The sequence below is a fragment of the Doryrhamphus excisus genome, chromosome 2 (genome assembly GCF_030265055.1).
Source record: "Doryrhamphus excisus isolate RoL2022-K1 chromosome 2, RoL_Dexc_1.0, whole genome shotgun sequence".
NCBI lineage: Eukaryota > Metazoa > Chordata > Actinopteri > Syngnathiformes > Syngnathidae > Doryrhamphus > Doryrhamphus excisus.
In genome coordinates, this window is record NC_080467.1 from 94,383 (window position 1) to 116,131 (window position 21,749).

At 35.3% G+C, this 21,749-nt stretch overlaps 1 protein-coding gene across 4 annotated transcripts in view; it reads right to left on the bottom strand.

Annotated features, from left to right (window-relative positions):
- Nucleotides 1–21,749, bottom strand: part of LOC131120076 (stromal membrane-associated protein 1-like) — a 60,042-nt gene that overhangs the window by 30,998 nt on the left and 7,295 nt on the right. For 2 of the 4 annotated variants that reach the window (XM_058065160.1, XM_058065157.1), the window contains exons 2-6: nt 17,360–17,493; nt 14,462–14,547; nt 13,146–13,221; nt 6,038–6,106; nt 5,726–5,800 (exon numbers count right to left, since the gene is read on the bottom strand). In XM_058065160.1, the coding sequence (XP_057921143.1) occupies nt 5,726–5,800; nt 6,038–6,106; nt 13,146–13,221; nt 14,462–14,547; nt 17,360–17,493 (440 nt within the window). The remainder of the gene's footprint in view (nt 1–5,725; nt 5,801–6,037; nt 6,107–13,145; nt 13,222–14,461; nt 14,548–17,359; nt 17,494–21,749) is intronic. The other 2 variants (XM_058065161.1, XM_058065158.1) reach the window with 2 other exon arrangements.

Below are 21,749 nucleotides of genomic sequence, written 5' to 3' on the forward strand. Positions count from 1 at the left end.
TTGTATATTATTTATTTATTTATAAGTTTGGGTTTTTTTTTGGGGGGGGGGGGGGGGTTATTTTATTTTTGTCAGGTTCCGAAGTACGAGGTGATATGAGCATCCAATGCCATAATGTGTACCATAGTAAGTGTCAATATAGTGATATATATAGCACATCATGACTGGTTCAAGACTCTTCATCCTTGTATTTAGCAAATTTATTTTATTTATTAATTTATTTTATGAATTTTTATTAATTTGTTTTTAATTTTTTTTTTAAAAATTTAAAGTTTAAAAAATATATATATTTTTTTTTTTGTCACGTCAAGTACGAGGTGATTTGACCATCCAATGACACAATGGGTACTATAGTAAGTGTCAATATTGTATATAATACGGTTGCTAATTGGTTATTTTTAGCCTTATGCATTATTTTAGCTGTTTGAAGATGAACTATATCAGCAAGTTGAAGTATTAGTGATTTTAGAAACAAGGAGTTAGTATGTTCTCTGTAGGCAGCATTATGAATTATTCTTACTGGCCTTTTTTGCAGTACATTTAGCGAGTGAAGATTGAAGATTTTGCTATTTTTATGTTTGAAAAGGCTTCATTAAAAGGAGAAAATATATCAATTTGCTTAAATGTGCATATTTTATCATATATATTCAACCATGAAACTATATGATTTATTCATTCATATATTTTTTTAAAAAACTATGATAGAAGTAAGCTGCAAAAGTTGAAGAGCAAAGTGGCAAGGGATTACCGTGAATAAAAAAAAAAAAATCACCAGCAATAAATTTTAAGGGTGGGTCAGATGTGTCAAACACTATGCACATTTGACAGAAAGTACATTTACCATGAATAATTCCACTTGACATATTAAACTGCATCTTTGCATGCATGAGTTTTCCTCCCACATTGCATGAACATGATGAACATGCACGTTATGTTCAAATCAATCTCTAAATTAGTCACAAGTGTCAGTGTGAATGGTTGCTGCTCTATATGTGCCCTGCAATTGATTGACTCTCAAACCCAGCCGGGATCCGCTCCAGCTCAGCCTGGACGTTAATGAGGATACACTGTATAGAAAATGGAATATTAAATACATTTGAAATGAGATCAAATCAGTTTGTAATTTGCTGTTTTTACAAACAATCTCATTAAATATTGTTTTGTTTAATTTAGACGGTGTTCAGTCTTGACAGAAGACAAACATTCCAGGCCTGAGTGGATGTCCTCTTGTTATGAAAGCATCATCTTCTGCTTTGATGGAATTGGGATGCCACAGGCACCCACGGGATTTTAGGTCCACTTTCATGTGCTTTGTGAATATTTATATACAATATTACCATTTCTGGAAGCTTGCTACTCCATCCTAATTATTCAAGTCTGGGTATTTCTATGCTGGGTAGAAATTATAAATGATGTATTATACATGGATTAGAAAAAGTAATGCACGGATGAATTATACGAATTCAGCAATCCTGCCATTTACATCAGGTATAAAAACGTACCCCCCAGATGTGGAGTGTGACAGATGTGTTGTCTGGTTAGGACGTGACAAGGATCTGATGTGACAGCAGTTATCTCAGGAATTGCTTTGCTCTTTAAAGTCGGCATGCAGCGCCTCCGCCATTATTTGAGACTCTATTCACATGTTCGGGGGGAAGCGCTATCGATTTGGTAGCCTCCTTTCCAATTCCTCGTACCATATCCGACAGAAATGACCCTGACAGTTTCTCGCCGTCTGTCACTGACTTTCTCCCGGCTATCACTCAGTGTCACCGCAGACAACTAATTACGTGAGGTTTTTCCTTAAAAACTCAACATGTCTCTCAAAATGTAAAGAGATTTTTTGCAGCGCTATCTATGCAAATTCCCCCCAGGAGAAACAGCAGGAAGTCAAACTTTGTATGCACGGACTCGCTAAGGATTTTCTTTTTCTGTCTTTCTGCAACTATGAGGGATATTGAATTTAATAATGCATCTCGGTTGAATAACACTACACTGTATGTTTTGACCTGATTGACAGTAATACAGTCGTCCCTCACTTTATCGCGTTTTTTCACAAAGAAACTAGTAAATTATTGTGTTTTGTGTTTAAATACAGCCTATAATTAGTTTTTTTAATTGCATATTTAAGCAAATTGTACTTACTCTTAGCCTAAAGTAAGCATTTTCAAGCATAAAAATGGCAAAATAACTAAATAAATGTACTAAAATACAAAAACAAGGCAGAAAAAGCATGTAGTATCCTACATTGGCCACAAGGTGATCGCTAAAAAAGGCATTCATAGAAGGTGGAAATAATCTTACAACAGGCACAATAATAATAATAACATAATAATGATGACAACAACACGGGCTACTCTTGTGGCCATAACCCAAGACAAGCAAAAATTCAACTCTGAACCTCCAACGTCACTTCCTGTCCCGCCCACCCCTAAGGTTTGCTAGGGAACACATGTAGCGTGACACACACGAGCAGCACTTTTATTTATGTCATAACTGGCATATTTATTCTTATTATGTCTACTATAAAGATGAATTAATACAAGTGCAAAGCCATTTAAAGCTGCCATTACATTACACTGATGAGACAGCAGCCACTGCAGGAAGTATGCGGTCCAGAAAAAAAACAAGGCGCTATGAAAGCATGAGTCTATATTATCTTATTTATGTTTTTCTGATTATATCTACTATGTCGGGTAATATAAATCTAAAGGTGACTATAGGGGTGTTACTTCATGTTTAGAGGGCTCTAATAATGGTCTCATTTAGAAGAACATAACCAGTTTTTTTATGCCATAACTATGAAAATGTTCTTTTTTTTTCAGGAAAATATTCAATGTATTAACATGGAGTCCTACTTTACGGAAATTCACTTATCGGAAACAATTAACTGCGATAAAGGGATGACTGTACAGGAATGATTTTACCTGCATGTTTGCTTTTGAGAGGATGATATTATGGTTAATGTGGAAATATATACTTTCCGTGTCATATCCATTTTTGTACTCCTTTGTAGGTTTATTTAGTACCATTTGTATGTATATTCAAATCGTAGGGCTGTAACACTGCAGTTTTTTTATTTTTATTTTTATTTTTATTTTTATTTTTATTTTTATTTTTATTTTTATTTTTATTTTTATTTTTATTTTTATTTTTATTTTTATTTTTATTTTTATTTTTATTTTTATTTTCATTTGTTTGTTCACTTTGTATTTGTTAACTTCCTGCTTTCCATAATACAGTTTACTTTTACGATCAGTAACTATTTCATTTGTTCACTTCCTGCTTTCCATAATACAATTTAAGGTTTTTTTTTTGTTTTGTTTTGTTGTTTTTTTAAATAATGTACCTTGTAAGAAGTATGAGGTAAGTAAGTAAATAAGAAAGCAAACAGCACGTACAATATGTACTTGGCTGGTAATCTGTTCATGTTTGTTGTTACGGAAGTGCGACCTGCAGCAGAGATGATTGTTTACATGTGACTAATGGGCCAACCGAAAAAAGCCAAACATTTACCCACACTGAAAGCTCCATCAAGGGGCCAATAATTGCATCGGTGCATGTAAACTGCGACGCCACGCCAAGGTGCATGTAAAAAGTAGAGAAAATAATCAGTAATCTGATTAATTTAGTGCATGGAAACGTACTGGGTGGAATTGGCACACTCTCCCTGCGCTAAATGGGTTTTCTCAGGATACTCTCTCCAAGTACACCGCTTACTAATGTTGGCTTGCTATTACTTCGGTCACAATGTGAAGCAAAGGGGGCGTCTCTAAGCAATTAACTGAGAAAATCCGAGGCAAGCGCAATTTCACAACAACACAATACATGTTGTTGTGTACGACTGTAGGGTACAGTTGTCTCTTGTCTACATTTGTGCTCCCTGGAGCATGTGATCACGCAACACAACACGAGAACAAAAGTGGCATATACAGCAGCACCCACACCAACGAGAGCCGCGTTGCTCCCATGTTGCTTCCTCAGCCAAACAATCATAATCATGACCTAGAAAGGCATTTTGGACAGACATTATGCTTGAACAAATCCGCATGACCTTGCCATTACGCTTACATGGGTGCGCTACACAAGTTGGCGGAGTGATTTTCTTTTAAAAACGATTCATTCACGACATCGATGCATTGATTTATATTATGGATGGATGCATAATCAAGACTCCATAAAGACGATAAAGACATTACTTACTCTAATTTGATGTATCTTCACTAATCTGACTTTTGACTTTTCCATGATTTCCATGAGTTTTGTGCATTGGTCAGTCGAATGAGTGCTGTCAATCACTTCCTTTTTAAGATGTATGTTGTATAGTTACATCTAGGAGTGCATCTATACTTCATACATCTATCTATCTATCTATCTATCTATGTATACTGAATTACTGCCTCATAACCTCAACTTAGAAGTAATCTCCACATTGTATTACGTGTAACCATATGTCTACAAATTCACATTATACTGCATAAACAAATCGTAGGGCTGTAACACTGCAGTTTATTTTTATTTTTATTTTTATTTTTATTTTTATTTTTATTTTTATTTTTATTTTTATTTTTATTTTTATTTTTATTTTTATTTTTATTTTTATTTTTATTTTTATTTTTATTTTTATTTTTATTTTCATTTTCATTTTCATTTGTTTGTTCACTTTGTATTTGTTCACTTCCTGCTTTCCATAATACAGTTTACTTTTATGATCAGTAACTATTTCATTTGTTCACTTCCTGCTTTCCATAATACAGTTTAAGGGTTTTTTTTTGTTTTGTTTTGTTGTTATACTGCATTATATATTATACTGCATAAACCGTATTTTCCGGACTATAAGTCACACTTTTTTTAATAGGTTGGCTGTTCCTGCGACTTATACTCCAGAGCGACTTATAAATGAAAAAAGTGTTTATGTTACATAAACACTGGACACCTTTTCTGTATGTTTATTTTTTGTGTAGCTGAATAAGCATTGTGTTAGCATATCTTACACCTATTCAGCCTGTTCTGTATTATTTTATTGTTAGAACTTGCCTTCCAAGAGGACGTAATGTCTGTTTTGGTCAAGTAGTTTGGAAAATAAATTACCTGCAAAAAATGCGACTTATACTCTAGTGCGACTTCATTCATTCATTTTGTACCGCTTTTTCTCACAAGGGTCGCGTGGGGTGCTGGAGGCTATCCCAGCTGTCTTCGGGCGAGAGGCGAGGTACACCCTGGACTATCCTCTCACTCCGTGTGGAAGTGGTATTCATTCATTCATTCATTCATTCATTTTTTACTGCTTTTTCCTCACGAGGGTTGCGGACGAGAGGCAGGGTACACCCTGGACTGGTCACCAGCCAATCACAGGGCACATATAGACAAACAACCATTCACACTCACATTCATACCTATGGACAATTTGGAGTCGCTAATTAACCTAGCATGTTTTTGGAATGTGGGAGGAAACCGGAGTACCCGGAGAAAACCCACGCATGCACAGGGACAACATGCAAACTCCACACAGAGATGGCCGAGGGTGGAATTGAACTCCTAGTCTCCTCGCTGTGAGGTCTGCGCGCTCACCACTCGACCGCCGTGCAGCCTCTAGTGCGACCTATTTATGTTTTTTTCTACCTAATTATGCATTTTTGGCCTTCAGCGACTTATACTCCGGAGCGACTTATAGTCCAGAAAATACAGTAATAGTACTACGAGACACAGAAATCCATTATAGTACCTTTATGTTTTGTCGATCACCTTTTTCAATGTCCTTTTCTTTCTTCTTCTCATCCTTCTTCTTTTCGTGTTCCTTCTGCAGTGAATGAATAGTTCTGTCAATATCAACTTTGAGGAAGTCAGTTGTGCCACTTTTAGTTTAACATAGTTTGAAAATTTGCCCATGTACAAAAATACCCATTTATAAATGTACTAAATACATGTACGTATATATTTATATATATATACTATATACTCCTGGTCCAAAATGTGATGTAGGTAGAACACAAAGACAAGCCAAGCAGCACACTCCAAAATACATGAACCCCTGTACCTGCTGTTTGCTCCTGTCACCTTGGGAGGACGGTGAGATGGAGAGAGGAGCGTCGTCAGCTGATTTCTGCTAGAAAGATGAGATTGGGAGAGCTCAGAAGATTGAAGCAGAAGACATGAAGGCACTGAGCACACAAGAAATACGCTTGTGAATAATGGATTTTTTTTAATGCTTGATTGAAATACGGTGTTGCCTTTCTCTATCGTGGTTCACTGTTCATTGTTTTTTTTGGTGCAATTTTTGTTTTGTTTTTTTACATCATATAAACCAGGGGTGCTCATTAAGTCTAGCTACCGGTCGATCGCGGCGTGACATTACAAAAATATCATCCTAGCATCAATGCCGTCACTTGATTGATATACAGGGCAGCCATTCAGATGACAACAGAATGTTGCCCTTCGGGCGACCAATCAAATCAAACAACGTCTCTAAGTGCAGCAGAACTTACGATGTCAGCCTATCATCCATCCCCGTTACTTGATTGACATACAGGACAACCAGTCAGATGACAACTGAATTTTGACCTTTAGGTCACCGCTCATGCGTAAACAACGATGCAAAGTGCTAAGCTAGTCGGCGAATTGCGAGATTTTAAAGCCCTCGCTAAAGTTTATGGTCACTAAAATGAGTGAAGGAGCTGGACCAAGTAAAAAGGCAAAAACTGGACCAAGTAAAAAGGCAAAAAACATATCACTTCCATACGGATATGGAATATTATACGGATATTATGATACGGATATTATCCATAACTGATAAACATTTGGAAGTGTGCTTGAGGCTGGCTATCAGCAGCTACTGTCCGGACTATGCATCCCTGGCTGGTTCAATTCAGTGCAAGTCATCAAAGTAAACTCAGGTAATTACAAAACATTTTAATAGTTAATTATGTGTGTTTTGCAATATTGGCTCATTTGGTTATGTAAGGTACATCAACATACATTGTACGTACAAATAATCCTCAATACATTTGAAAATAAATAGATGTTTTGCATTTTTGTAGTGGGTAGATCATTTTGACTCGGTCATTTTAAAAGTAGCTCGCATGCTGAAAAAGTGTGAGCACCCCTGATATAAACGCTGGCCCTTTAAGAAGAACTGCATTGTGAGAAGTTGAGGGTTGTAGTTCTGTGCTTAAGCACAAGGCAGCGGTGTCTCTCTCTAATATGTCTCTCTCTAATATTTACAATTTGTTTGATGATCTGAAGCACATATATAAATAAATATAAATATTTAATACCATACAGACATGTTGCTTGTTGTTTGCGTATAAAGAAATGACATTGAAGCTCATGTTCGACTGCCATCAACAAATCAAGTCTGTTTCTTCCAAAAAATGTCTTCTCAGACTAAACTTGCAATGACCCCAGCCCGTCGTCTTCTTAAACAAAACACGAGTATCCCGCTCAAGGCAGCCTTTTGGTCTTTCACAGCGAGGGTGTCTCAAACCTGCATTGTTCATTTTCCCTGCAGTTTATCTGGTAGTAGATCAGATAGACTTGATTGATCCTGGAAGGGAAACTGAAACTTGAAATTGAGGCCTACAGTTTGTGGCTTTTATGGTACACTTTGTTTTTTTTCAGCATTTATATTATTATATCCCCGCAAAAATGTATGGTCATATCACCTCATACTTCGGTATGTGACAGAAAAATAAATAAATAAATATAAAATTAAATAAACACAATTTTGTTATTAAAAAAATAGAAAATACTAAATAAAAAGTTTAAATTATATTAGGAAAGCAGGAAGTGAACAACTGTAACAGTTACTGATTGTAAAAGTACCACATGAAGGGGTAAAAAAATAAAAATAAAAATAAAAATAAAAATAAAAATAAAAATAAAAATAAAAATAAAAATAAAAATAAAAATAAAAATAAAAATAAAAATAAAAATAAAAATAAAAATAAAAATAAAAATAAAAATAAAAATACAAAGGGCCAAAAATGAGCAAAGTTCCTTTTAACAGTGCAGCTTGATACTGTAACTTAATGCAAATACAGTGGAAAATCAGTTAGCAAGGTTTTTTAAAATTAAAATTAAAATTAAAATTATTTTTTGTATTTAAATTAAAAATTAAAAATTAAAAATTGCTTGATACTGTAACTTAATGCAAATACAGTGGAACCTCAGTTAGCAAGGTTTTTTAAAATTAAAAATTAAAAATTAAAAATTAAAAATTAAAAATTAAAAATTAAAAATTAAAAATTAAAAATTAAAAATTAAAAATTAAAAATTAAAAATTAAAAATTAAAAATTAAAAATTAAAAATTAAAAATTAAAAATTGAAATATCTTAAACTATATTAAGAAAGCAGGAAGTGAACAAATTTAACAGTTACTGATTGCAAAAGTACCAGATGGAGGGGTAGGATTTAATAAGCTTTGCTTCTTCCTACTCCTTTTGGACATGTGGAACTGGGAACTGATTATGGGATGCACTCAATTGTAATCTGATGCATTTTCAAATGAAATAAAACCATTGCCATTACCAAAAGAAAGCTCAAGTTTTTCTCCAGTCATCCCTGATATTGATAATAACCAAAATCACTCAACTTATATGAATAACTATAACATTGTACTGCCACAAAAAATGTAACTCTTGTGAGATATTTTGGTTATCACCGTTATATTTGTCCAAACAAAAGTACCTTTAGCTGTACCAAGCATTTAAAAAGAAAAAAGAATGTACACCCAAAGAACTCCATGTTCTGTGATTTTCAGATAGAACGCCAAGAAAATTTTCCAACCTTGCGCCACCACCTCTCGGAGAGTTAATTTGAGGAATTACGTAATGAATAAAGCTGGAGGAGACGGTCAATGTCAGATTCACATCATTTGGACTAAACTGCTTTTCAATGAGAGCAGCAGGGATGTGGAATTCTTGACCATTAATTGTTCAAAATAGGATGTGTAATCAATCAATAGGGTGTGGAATCACTAGTTCTGTCGGCGCTCTGTAAATGTACTGAACTGTCATTGATCCCGTCTTTATGCTGGATGTTTTGTCTGTATTTTGTGTACATTTTTGTCAAATTTAGATTTTATTTTGTGGAGTAAAAAAAAAAAAATATATGGTTGGTTATTCCAACCTACCGCTCCTCAGCCTCTCCTCATCTGCAGACTAATGCTTAAAATGATATCTTGTTTTTAATAATTTATTTACAATCTCATTTAAACAGGGCTCATGTGTGGTTCTTTGATCATAATCTGGCTGCTGGCTGTGCTTCACAGAAAGCAAAAGAAAACAGAGACGAGTGAAAAAAAATGTGAGGGAAAAAAAACAGACAAATCAAAGAAAGGGACGGAGACAAACCAGACAACATGACAAAAATCCACACGGAGATCTAATAAACACACGATGAGAATAAAAGCTGTGAACAGGTTAGATTTTTGTTTTATAAAATCAATTTTATATTTATGTCGCAGCAGCGTCGCAGTTCCAGGCAGAAGTTTGCATAAACTCATCATAAGCTTTTGAACCCTTAAAGGGAACCAATTATGCTTTTTCGACTTGTCTGACCTATAAATGTAATGGTAATGGTAATGGTAATGGTAATGGTTTTATTTCATTTGAACATGCATCAGATTACAATTGAGTGCATCCCATAATCAGTTCCCAGTTCCACATGTCCAAAAGGAGTAGGAAGAAGCAAAGCTTATTAAATCCTACCCCTCCATCTGGTACTTTTACAATCAGTAACTGTTACATTTGTTCACTTCCTGCTTTCCTAATAAATTTAAAATTTAAAATTTAAAATTTAAAATTTAAAATTTAAAATTTAAATTTTAAATTTTAAATTTTAAATTTTAAATTTTAAATTTATTTTTTTGTTTTGTCACGTACCAAAGTATGAGGTGATATGAACATCCAATGACATAATGGTACCATAGTGCGTGTCAATATAGTGATATATATAGCACATCATGACTGGTTCAAGACTCTTCATCCTTGTATTTAGCAAACATCAACTGCTTGTATTGTTTCTTGAATTGGCTCATCGTTGTGCATTGTTTGACTTTCTTACTCAATCCATTCCATAGTTTGATTCCACATACTGAAATGCTATGGCTTTTTAACGTAGTCCTAGCATAGAAGTGTTTCAAATGTAATTCTTCCCTGAGATCACATTTCTCCTCTCTTGTAGAGAAGTATTGGCTTTATGGAATTGATTAATTGGATTTACATGATTTCTTATGAAATGTGGTACTTTTACAATCAGTAACTGTTACATTTGTTCACTTCCTGCTTTCCTAATATAGTTTAAGTTTTTTTATTTATTTATTTATTTATTTTTATTTATTTGTTGTCATTTATATCAAGTACGAGGTGTACAAAGTTTTTTAAATTTATTTTATTATTTTTTATTTATTTATTTATTTTTAATTTTGAATGTTTTTTCAATTAAATACATATTTAAAAAAAATAAAATAAATTAAAAAATTTTGTCACGTACCAAAGTATGAGGTGATATGACCATACAATGACATAATGGGTACCATAGTAACTGTCAATATAGTTATATATATAGCACATCATTCATTCTTGTATTGTTATGTTCAAGGATGCCAAAATTTAAGATAATGAGGTTATATTAGTTATCGTGATGCAGAAATATCGGTGCCACAAAGATTTATTCTGTGGAGCTAGCCTGCTCCAGAACAGGCTAAGGTCCACAACCTATTTTATCTCATCCCTTATCTCAGTCAGCAGTCACCATAAATGGAAACCAATGGTTAATCCGCGGCCCACTACACAATGTTATCACATTCAGTCAGTGATTTTACATGATGCTGCAATCATTACATCATTTTTAGATCATGTACAGTCACCTACATACTCACACATAGCATATAAACACTCATTTATTTACACAATTTCACTCACATATTAAGTCAATTTTACCTACATGTTCTATGCATTCCTAATTAGGGTATGACTACATTTTTGGAGATGTTAATTGTTTTGTTAAATGTCAACGTGTACTACATTACCCAGACGGCTTAGTGCTGGAGGGGAAACTCGATGTATATACGTACGTTGTTGTTGTTGAAGCCACAAGCGTGGTGTGCATTGGAATTATGATGGTTTCAGCGGAGACCACTGTTTGTGTACGCGTGCACTATTTACTCACAATGTATTGACTGCCTCTGTTGGCGTTCTATGTTTGTTTTACGATAGTGGCTATGTTTCCTTTTTTTGGCTCTTTTACCTCCTTGGAAGCCTCGATGAGGATTTATGTTTCAGACAGGGAAAGGACGCCATTCTCATTGCTGTGGTGAATCAGTGAATGTGATTGATAGCAGGGTCTATGTGAGGATCCAGGATTGGTTTCACCTGTCTTGATAAATCTGTGTCTGCTTATTCTGGTTTGGGCTTTACGCAAAAAATTAAGCATAGATACTCTTGTTTTTGCGTTGGCTGAGCTCAGCTCAGTCATTTAACCTGGATATCTGAATCCTGCTTTTGTGTAACGGGCCCCGGATGTTGTTTTTTTATGTTTTTTTTTACCTCTTCAACTGGACCAGAACTCTGCTGCCTAGATTTTCATCACAACAACCCCATCCTAGTACAACAACTTGACTGGCTCCTGGTCAAGCAGACGACAAACTCCTCCTACATACCTTCAAGGTCATACAAGCTCAACCCTCCGTACCAAATGACCTCCTTCACGTGGCCACTCCAGCTCGCTCCCTCAGATCCTCCTCCTCCATTCACCTCACTGTGCCCTCTGCCTGCCTCAGCACCATGGAGAGCAGAGCTTTCTGCCACTCTGCTCCCAAACTCTGGAAGTCATTACCAAGAGACGTCCGAAATACTGACTCACTCCTCATCTTAATATTCGGACGCAATATTTCTATATTGTGTATTTTGTACTGCTTAACTGACTCTGTACTCTTGCTGCTGTGCAATACAAATTTCCCCACTGAGGGACGAATAAAGGCATATCTTAATCTTAATCTTAAAACTCATCTGGTCAATACTGCATACTCAGTTTGAACCTTTGTTCTGTATCATGTGCAGATCATGGGTTTTTTTAGAAAGGCGTTCATTACATTTATATTCATTTACATTCTAATAATAATAATAATAAATAATAATAATAATTATTATTATTATTATTATTATTATTATATTTTAATATCAATATCAACATTAATGATTGTAATAACAATATTTAATATTGATATTAATATAAATTAATTATTATTATAACTTACATTTATATTCTAATAATAAATATTATTATTAATAATAATAACTTATTATTAATAATTATTATAATTCATAATTATTATTATTATTTTGTTGAACACTGTTTGCATACACTAACATGCAAACAGTGTGTATGCAAACAGTGTTCAACACAATAATAATAACTGTTATTAATAATATTAATTATTATTATTATTAGAATATAAATGTAAGTTATAATAATAATAATTATTATTATTAGAATATAAATGTAAGTTATAATAATAATAATTAATATAAGTAATATTTCTTATATAATTTTTATTATTATTTAAAAAAAATATTATTTTAGTGTATGCCAATGTATTAGTGTATTAGTGTACGCAAACAGTGTTCAACACACTTTTGACTATCCAGGTTCAGGAGAGGTCCGTGCCTAGAAAAAGCAACAGCTTGGAGTCCTTGGCAAATAAAAGTCAGTAAATGGCTGGTGAGCGAAAATGATCTCTCTGTGTCAAGTCGAAGGATTGTAGCCGTCAATTTCAGCCAAAACTATTAAAGCGCTACTTGATACATAAATGGAATCACATAAATGAATCCCCAAGTGACGGTAGTGAATGGATTGTTATAATTGTTGATACGTATAAATATACATATGTGTGCATGATGACCATGCAACCATGGCCTGCCAGATGTGGCATGAAAACGTTTGGCAACCCCTGGTAATTTTCAATATTTTCCTTTACAAATCACTAGTTGTCCCAACGTTTCCAGACAAATGGTAGTTTTGCATGTAAATGTTTTGTTAGTGGTTACTGTAATATACACAGCATTTTTAGTGTAACATGGATTGGCCTCACATGATAATATTGTATTCCAACTTCATATAACATGGACGTGTATGTGATACTCACCAGGGATGTAGGCAGAGCCTCTTTGTCATAGTATTTTTTCCTCTCATACTTGTCCCGGATGAATACCTCCACAGCCCTGACAATGTAAGTTAAGGAATGAAAATGATGCTTTCAACAAGAATATTATACTCTACTCAATATAGTTATTCAAAACAGATAAGTACGACCTTTTTATGATTTTTTTTTAAACTAGCTAAGAATAAAATTGCAACATATTTATAACAAGAGTGTCCAAACTTTTTTTCATCCAGGGCCACATACTGAAAAATAAAAGGATGCATGAGCTGTTGTCATGACAACTACAAAGTGTCCTGTGCGGCCCCCCACAGGCCTTTGTGGCAAACTGGATGCTCCTTTCCCCTTCTAAATCTACTGTGTCTGTGACATTGCTGCCCAGGTAAATGAAAGATGCTGTTGTCCTCAGTGGCTGAGCCGTAATTGTTTCTGGCGGTTGGATGGACGTTGGAGGAGGCTGGTAGAGCAGCTTCGTATTAGACATGTTGATCTTTGTGTATTCTTGCCCATGTCACTAGTACTTTTTCTTTTTGTACAGTTTTAAATGAAAGTCAGGGGGATGCATTGTGTGCCTGTGTAAATATTTGCAATTATATTCATCTATCTTGTTTGATACATAATTTGCATTTTGCACTGTTGGACTTTAAGGAGCTTCTAATATAGTTCCCAAATGCAAAAATAAGAAATTTTCATTAAACAATTCATTGCAAACAAAATAAGAAAATCTTGGCAAAAATATGGATTCAATGTCATTTTCTGTCCTGTCATGCCAAAGGTAAAAAAGCTTTCTCCCTTTGAATGCAATAAATTTGTTGACGTTGGACGCAGTAAGAGAAGTCATTCAAAATTCCTTCATCCTGAAGGTTAAGGAACAAAAAAAGATGAGTCGTACACCCACAAAAAAAATGTCACCAGTCCTGAACCGGAAGATCCAATTGGCTGTCCGCCAAGACACGGGACAATCCCTGGACCAAATGAAGCTTGTTACTGGTGCCAAGTGCAGTCCAATAACCATCAGACGGCATCTGCGAAAGAAGGCTTTTAAGAAGAAAAAAAGCAAAAGCCTTTTCTATTCATATTTACCCGTGTGGAATTTACACGAGAACGCTAAACATGGAACGTTGAAAGGTAGAAGGAAGAACCTTGATGGTCCTGATGGCTTCCAACGTTACTGGCAAGAAGATCCCACCTGAGATGTTGACTCATAAAATAAGTGACCAACTGTAGAGAATGTGCCTGCAGTGTCAACACTTGTCTTCATAAAGAGCGTTAAAACAATGTGTAAAACCTGAAAAGGATACTGGTCAGTCTGTGGCCGACTGAAGTTTTCCGGTAGATGGGCTTCATACAGCCGCTTGGCCCGACTGTTACCCATGTCCACTATACTCTGAGAGGAAAAAAACACAATGAGTTATGATTGGTAGGATACAAACACATTAGCCACGTTTACATGGACCCAAATATTCCAATCCCATTCGGGTTATTTGCTCAAACGGAAAGAATGTAACCTTTGTATACACCTCATTCCCAAAGAAAAGCGCCAATCCCGATGAATATATAATCGGATTCACAGGGGTGGAATATTCCTTTCCACAATTCGATTGAGGTATCTTGTACCCGCTCAATCGGAAAGTTGTCAGACTGCGTTCTTCTTCTTCTTGGTGTTTTTCTTCTTCTGTTGTTTATTGGCGGTTGGCAAGCAGCTGGCAACAGAATCTAAACCAGGGGTGGGCAAACTTTTTGACTCGCGGGCCGCATTGATATAACAAAATTTCCGGGGGGGGCAGACTATATATTTTACACGTAACAGTCCACCTGGTATTATTGTATCTGTAAAATTGTCATGCAATCTGCTATTATTATTTATTATATTATATATATATAATATAAATATATATAAATATTTAAATATTTTAAAAATAATAAAATATTATAATAATTACAATAAAATTAAAATAATTATTATATTATTATTATGTAAAATATGCAAATATAACAATATTATTATATATAATTAATATAATAATTAGCATTAATATAATAAATATAACAATCATAATAGTTATAATAATAATATAATAATTATTATTTTAATTTGTATTATTATTATGTGCTTGTGTCTCTTTTTTCAGGAGCACTTTGTAAACAACAGACCATGTCAAACAACGAAATTGATAAAACCATCAAAAGGTTGGCTCAGGCCATGATGCCAGGTTGTATGTTGAGTTTAAATTAAATACTTTGGAAAGATTGGGCGGGCCGTATTCAAACACTTGGCGGGCCGGATGTGGCCCCCGCGCCGTAGTTTGCCCACCCCTGATCTAAACCCTTCTATACACCATTCACAAGTCCAGTTTTCTTAAAAAAGAAAATACATATCTATATAAAACATGTGTCGAGCTTAATTATAAAATATTAGCAAGATTGAACTTTATCTTTTCCTGTTCCCGGGTGCGTTCTTTCAGCGAATGCTGAGATATGACGTAACCGCAGACGTTCTTCGATTTAAAAAAATGGAGGCGAGCAATTGGCACTGGACTGCTAAGGAAAGTTTGTTTTTGATTCAAACTAAATTCCAAGACTGGACTAACGAAAAACCAGCAATATGGAGTTATTCCAACAAGTGAAAGAAAAACTAAAGGAAGTCGGTATCACGTGATGTTGGTGTTTACGTTTTACTGGGCATGCCCCATTGACTATTCTGGTTGATTATGTAGACAAACGATTGGAATATTCCTTTCCATGTATACCATTGCTTTCGGAAAAGTCATTCGGAAAGAGAAAAACTCCTCATGTAAACGTGGCTAGTGCCAAGACTCGTTTTATGCAAGGCATTTGCTCAAACACTTCAAGAGTACATCGGCCGATATTTGAGTTCTTTACTTCAATCGGTATCGGCCGATACGCGCGTGGGTTCGCCGATGTATTTTTCCGCCGCATGATTTACAGACAGGCATCCGCCGGGTAGCTTTGTATTGCCGGAGGACCCTGCAACACACGCAGTTGCGGAACCCCTCCCACACTGAAACAGTAGTGAATCACAACAAGGGTACGTGACCTGTAATATTTGTTATCATTGTCATTTTTTTCATGTAAATTGAGGCAGCAAAAGCAGTATCGGCCCAAGCAAAATCGGCCATCGGCTAAGCATGATGGAAAAAAATCGGTATCAGCATCGGCCCGAAAAAAAAAAATATCGGTCGATCCGTACTATTCACTACATCAGATGCTTTGGAATTGCAGGACATATTTGTTGTTTTGATACTGAGTCTCAGATAAAGGAAAGTTACAGCAAATTATTAATATTTTTTTGTTCATCTGACATCATCACATTCTCCGAGGCTTTGGAGAAAGTGGTTTTGTTAGATGGTGAACCTTTACTGGCACTGCAGGATCTCCATCCATTATAAAGTGTGTCTCCTTGGTGACTGTGGTCCTAGCTCCCTTGAGATCACGAACAAATCCCCCCCTCTGTAATTTTGGTCTGATCCTTTAATATCGTCACAGTCGATATTGTCACAGTAGCACATAACCAATCTGTGGACATCAGAATTCTTGTTGGTTGGGAAGCAATAAAAGATGCCTTTTACTCGAACTAAAAAATTAACAACCTTTACTTATTTACTTAATATTTTCTGTATTTACTACATGTCCATGTTCTACTGTATACTTTTTTAAAGTATACCCATTGTAAAAATTACTGTTCATGTCTTTATAATGGGGTAAACTTACTACATCTGCAGGGATCAAACAATCCCCCCCCCCCACACACACAACTGTATGTGGTGATGATAGCAGAAGTTAAAATGGGGATAATCAGCCACCCGGAATTAATTAGTCATTAAGAGCAGCAATTAACATCCAGCAAGAGAGAGTGAGGTTCTCCTCTGACCCAACTAATTGTCTTAATCGTCAATTGATTTGCTTCCATTGTAGTCATTATAGAAAAATAAATGGTGTAGTACAGAAGTACACACACGTGTATTCAACGTCTTACTGCATTTGTGGTGAAGCTGACGGACAACTTTATATTGCACAATAGACTCTCAGACTCAACTTGGTATAATGGTCATCGTTAGACTCTGAAACGGTTCAATTACCACAGTTACCATCTGAAATGTAATTACAGCTTATCAACCACACACTATTCCATCCTGTGGAGGTAAATGTGTGGAAAATGGGAAAAACTGTGTGTGCACCTGGATCTGCTCCGAGGTCCATTGGTCCAGATTGACAGATTTGACCCTTGAGATGTGGACGCCAAGGTTGCGGTGGATGCCGGCACAGCGGATGCACATGAACACCCCGAGATTCCATGAAGCCCATCGAGGACCTGGAGGACAAAGAAGTCATGGTAATGGTAATGGTAATGGTAATGGTAATGGTTTTATTTCATTTGAACATGCATCAGATTACAATTGAGTGCATCCCATAATCAGTTCCCAGTTCCACATATCCAAAAGGAGTAGGAAGAAGCAAAGCTTATTAAATCCTAACCCTCCATTTGGTACTTTTACAATCAGTAGCTGTTACATTTGTTCACTTCCTGCTTTCCTAATAGAGTTTAAGTTTTTTTTATTTTATTTTGTCACGTACTAAAGTACGAGGTGTACGAAGTTTTTAAAATTTATTTTATTATTTGTATTTATTTATTTATTTTTAATTTTTTATGTTTTTTTAATTTAAATGTTTTTTTTATTTTTAAAATTATTTTTTTTTATGTTTTAGCTAATTGGTTATTTTTAGCCTTTTGCATTATTTTAGCTGTTTGAAGATGAACTATATCAGCAAGTTGAAGTATTTGTGATTTTAGAAATAAGGAGTTAGTATGTTCTCTGTAGGCGGCATTATGAATTATCCTTACTGACCTTTTTTTGCAGTACATTTAGTGAGTGAAGATTGTTTTTATAGTTATTAGCCCATATTTTTCCACACAATAAGTAAGATATGGTAGAACCAGAGAGCAATAAAGAGTGTGGAGTGATTTCTGATTGAGAACAAATTTTGCTTTGTTCAATATTGAAATATTTCTAGCCACCTTATGTTGTATATTTGTAATATGAGATTTCCAGCATATTTTCATCTATTGTGATCCCCAGAAATTGATTTCCCTTCACCCATGGCTACACCGTCTATTTGTATGTAAGTATATTCTTGCCTTAAAGCTGCACTTTGTAATGAAGTCTAAACATAAAGTAGACAAGTTAGTCACAACCAATGGAGAAATCCGCCATTAAGCTTTTTTTTAGTTATTAAAATGTGGTAGACTGTGTGACTGTGGGGACGTCGTTGTGGCTGCATCTGCCGTCATACCGGAGAAAGGAAGCTGGACATGATGTGCACGTGTTAATTACAGTAAAAATGTTAACATAATTAATGAAATAAATTAGTTACCGCTGTTAACGCGCTACTTTTGACAGCCCTAATTCAAACAAAAGTAGCTTTTTATGAATATTTAAAAGAAATCGACAAATATTTTCACTCATTTGCGGTCCAAACATCCTGTTTGCACCACATTTCCGGGTGTGCCACCTTGACCTTTGACGACAAATGATGAAAAGTTTTTCAATGAGGAGGCAAATAACGATTATTTCCATAGTCATATAATCTGAAGCTTGTCGTTTCAATTTATCGAGCAATCGGTTAGACCTAAATTTCACTAATGCAATATCTACCAATCACAAGAAGATGACGCATAGACAGCCGTGCAGATAAGTTAAAGTTAAGTGAATGAAACTTTGGATAAAAATTGCTTTATTCCATTAATAAAAACAATTGAAAAATTATGTCAATCAATTCCATTTTAAACCCAGAGGCATAATACCATAAAAAGAACCGACCCCCTCCGCTTTCTCTTATGTACATTTGATATGTCACCAGGGTAAATTATGGTTCCAAGTCCGTCGTCTGGGTGCTGCACAACTAACTGAGGTTACGTAAGCGTCTTAGTATAGAAGCAGAAACAATGCCATGAGCGTGCCGCACGGCTCAAGCAAGTGCAGAAGCTCCATGCGGATCCAGGCTGGATTTTTATTCTTGTTGACATACAGTTGGGCGAGGACGGACGGACGTTTGAAATTATCCCGCAAGATGCTGCCACACGAGCCTGAAGGTTTCAATATTTAAAATATTGTGCCAAAGTTTCTTATAAAACTACTGATGTAATATTAGACATGTAGTATTAAAACCTCTTATTTGTTTTAAAAGTATTTGTTTTATCAAATGATGCGGTCCAGTTCAGAAGAGTACAAGTTTGTGAATTTCTATTGTACAAAATCGACCAATAGGTTTTTTTTCGGGCCGATGCCGATACCGATTATTTTCCATCACCCTTAGCCGATGGCCGATTTTGCTTGGGCCGATATTTGCGGCCGATACTGCTTTTGCTCCCTCAATTTACATGAAAAAATGACAATGATAACAAATATTACATATATTTTAACAAATATTTATACAGATTCAAATATCGGGTCGATCCTTAAGCCGATGGCCGATTTTGCATGGGCCGATATTTGCGGCCGATACTGCTTTTGCTCCCTCAATTTACATGAAAATATGACAATGATAACAAATATTACATATATTTTAACAAATATTTATACCGATTCAAATATCAGCCAGATATATCAGCCGGCCGATGTATCGGTCGATCCTTAAGCCAATGGCCGATACTGCTTTTGCTCCCTCAATTTACATGAAAAAATGACAATGATAACAAATATTACATGTATTTTAACAAATATTTATACCGATTGAAATATCGGCCCGATATATCGGCCGGCCGATGTATCGGTCGATCCTTAAGCCGATGGCCGATTTTGCATGAGCCGATATTTGCGGCCGATACAGCCTTTTGCTCCCTCAATTTACATGAAAAAATGACAATGATAACAAATATTACATATATTTTAACAAATATTTATACCGATTGAAATATCGGTCGATCCTTAAGCCGATGGCCGATTTTGCATGGGCCGATATTTGCGGCCGATACTGCTTTTGCTCCCTCAATTTACATGAAAAAATGACAATGATAACAAATATTACATATATTTTAACAAATATTTATACCGATTGAAATATCGGGTCGATCCTTAAGCCGATGGCCGATTTTGCATGGGCCGATATTTGCGGCCGATACTGCTTTTGTTCCCTCAATTTACATGAAAAAATGACAATGATAACAAATATTACATATATTTTAACAAATATTTATACCGATTCAAATATCGGCCCGATATATCGGCCGGCCGATGTATCGGTCGATCCTTAATTCAGATGATAAAGCTCTGTTGTAGTCAAACAAGCAAAATAGCATGTATTCAAGGTATGTGATGTAAATCAAGTGGGAACTTGGCCAGCCACCAAATTGCTTTAACGATCTTAGAAAAGCACCAGAGGGCTCAAATTGAGTTGTTTAAAAATAAGTTCAGGTTATGATATCAAACACCTTCCAATAAACTTCATTAGATCTAATATCAGGAAAATGACACACATATTATTTAAATGTGCAAGTGGCATAAGCCAATTATATTTCGAGATCCAGACTACAAAACATGTGCGGAGTCGGGCCTGGTCAAAAGGAGCACAGAGCAACGGGGCTTGCTGGTCTTGGGTAAGAGCATCAGTGTGTTAATTCAGGGGCACTAATGCGCTTGACGGCCTAAAGGGGCATTAAAGCAGGGATGACTGAGTGTTAAGCCTAAATCAACTAGCAGAGCCTCAAAGCAGGACTCTCTGTTGGTTATCTGTCTATGCGGATTCAGTTTTGCTTTTAGTGGACTCTTTCAAAAAAAAAATGAATGACACTCGTACGGGTCGCTTTAATTTGTCGCTGAAGTATGTGACAATCCCAAAAAAAAATCCAGCAAACAATTAACCTTGTAATGTACGCTGTCATGGAGGCCAATGCGTTTGCATAAAGTCACAGTCACAACACATCAGTCTTTGCTTTTAATGCACAGCTTTGGGATTTACGGTCATTTTGACACTATGGAATCTTATTTGGAAAATCCGATGCAGCTCAGCTCATCCTGACTATGTAAGAGCGGGATCATGAATATACACGAAACATAAAGAGTACTTCTGTTGGGAAGTTTATCCTTCCTTTACAGGAAGAGCCTGTCCTTTAAGAAAAGTAACGCACTGTACAAAGAATCACAGAATTGGCCAATGAAAATGGAATTTTGCCGAAATTAAAATGATATTTCGGATTTTTTGACATGAAGCTCTATGACAGGGGTGGGCAAACTACGGCCCGGGGGCCACATGCGGCCCACCAAACGTTTGAATCCGGCCCGCCAGTTGCTTTTAAGTATTTCAACTTTTAACATACCAGCTGGCAACATGACTTTCAAGTCGGATGTCTTATTCAGTAAAAAATAATAATAATAAATCGTAGTTTGATGTGGTCTGATGTTTAAAGTGCTCCTGAAAAAAAGGAAACAAGAACATATAGCTGATAGTATGACAATTAAAATTAGACAAATAATTAAAGGCGTAAAATTATTAAAAAATATTAAAAAACTACTAAAAATTATTTAAAAATTATTAAAAATTATTAAAAATTATTTAAAAATTATTAAAAAT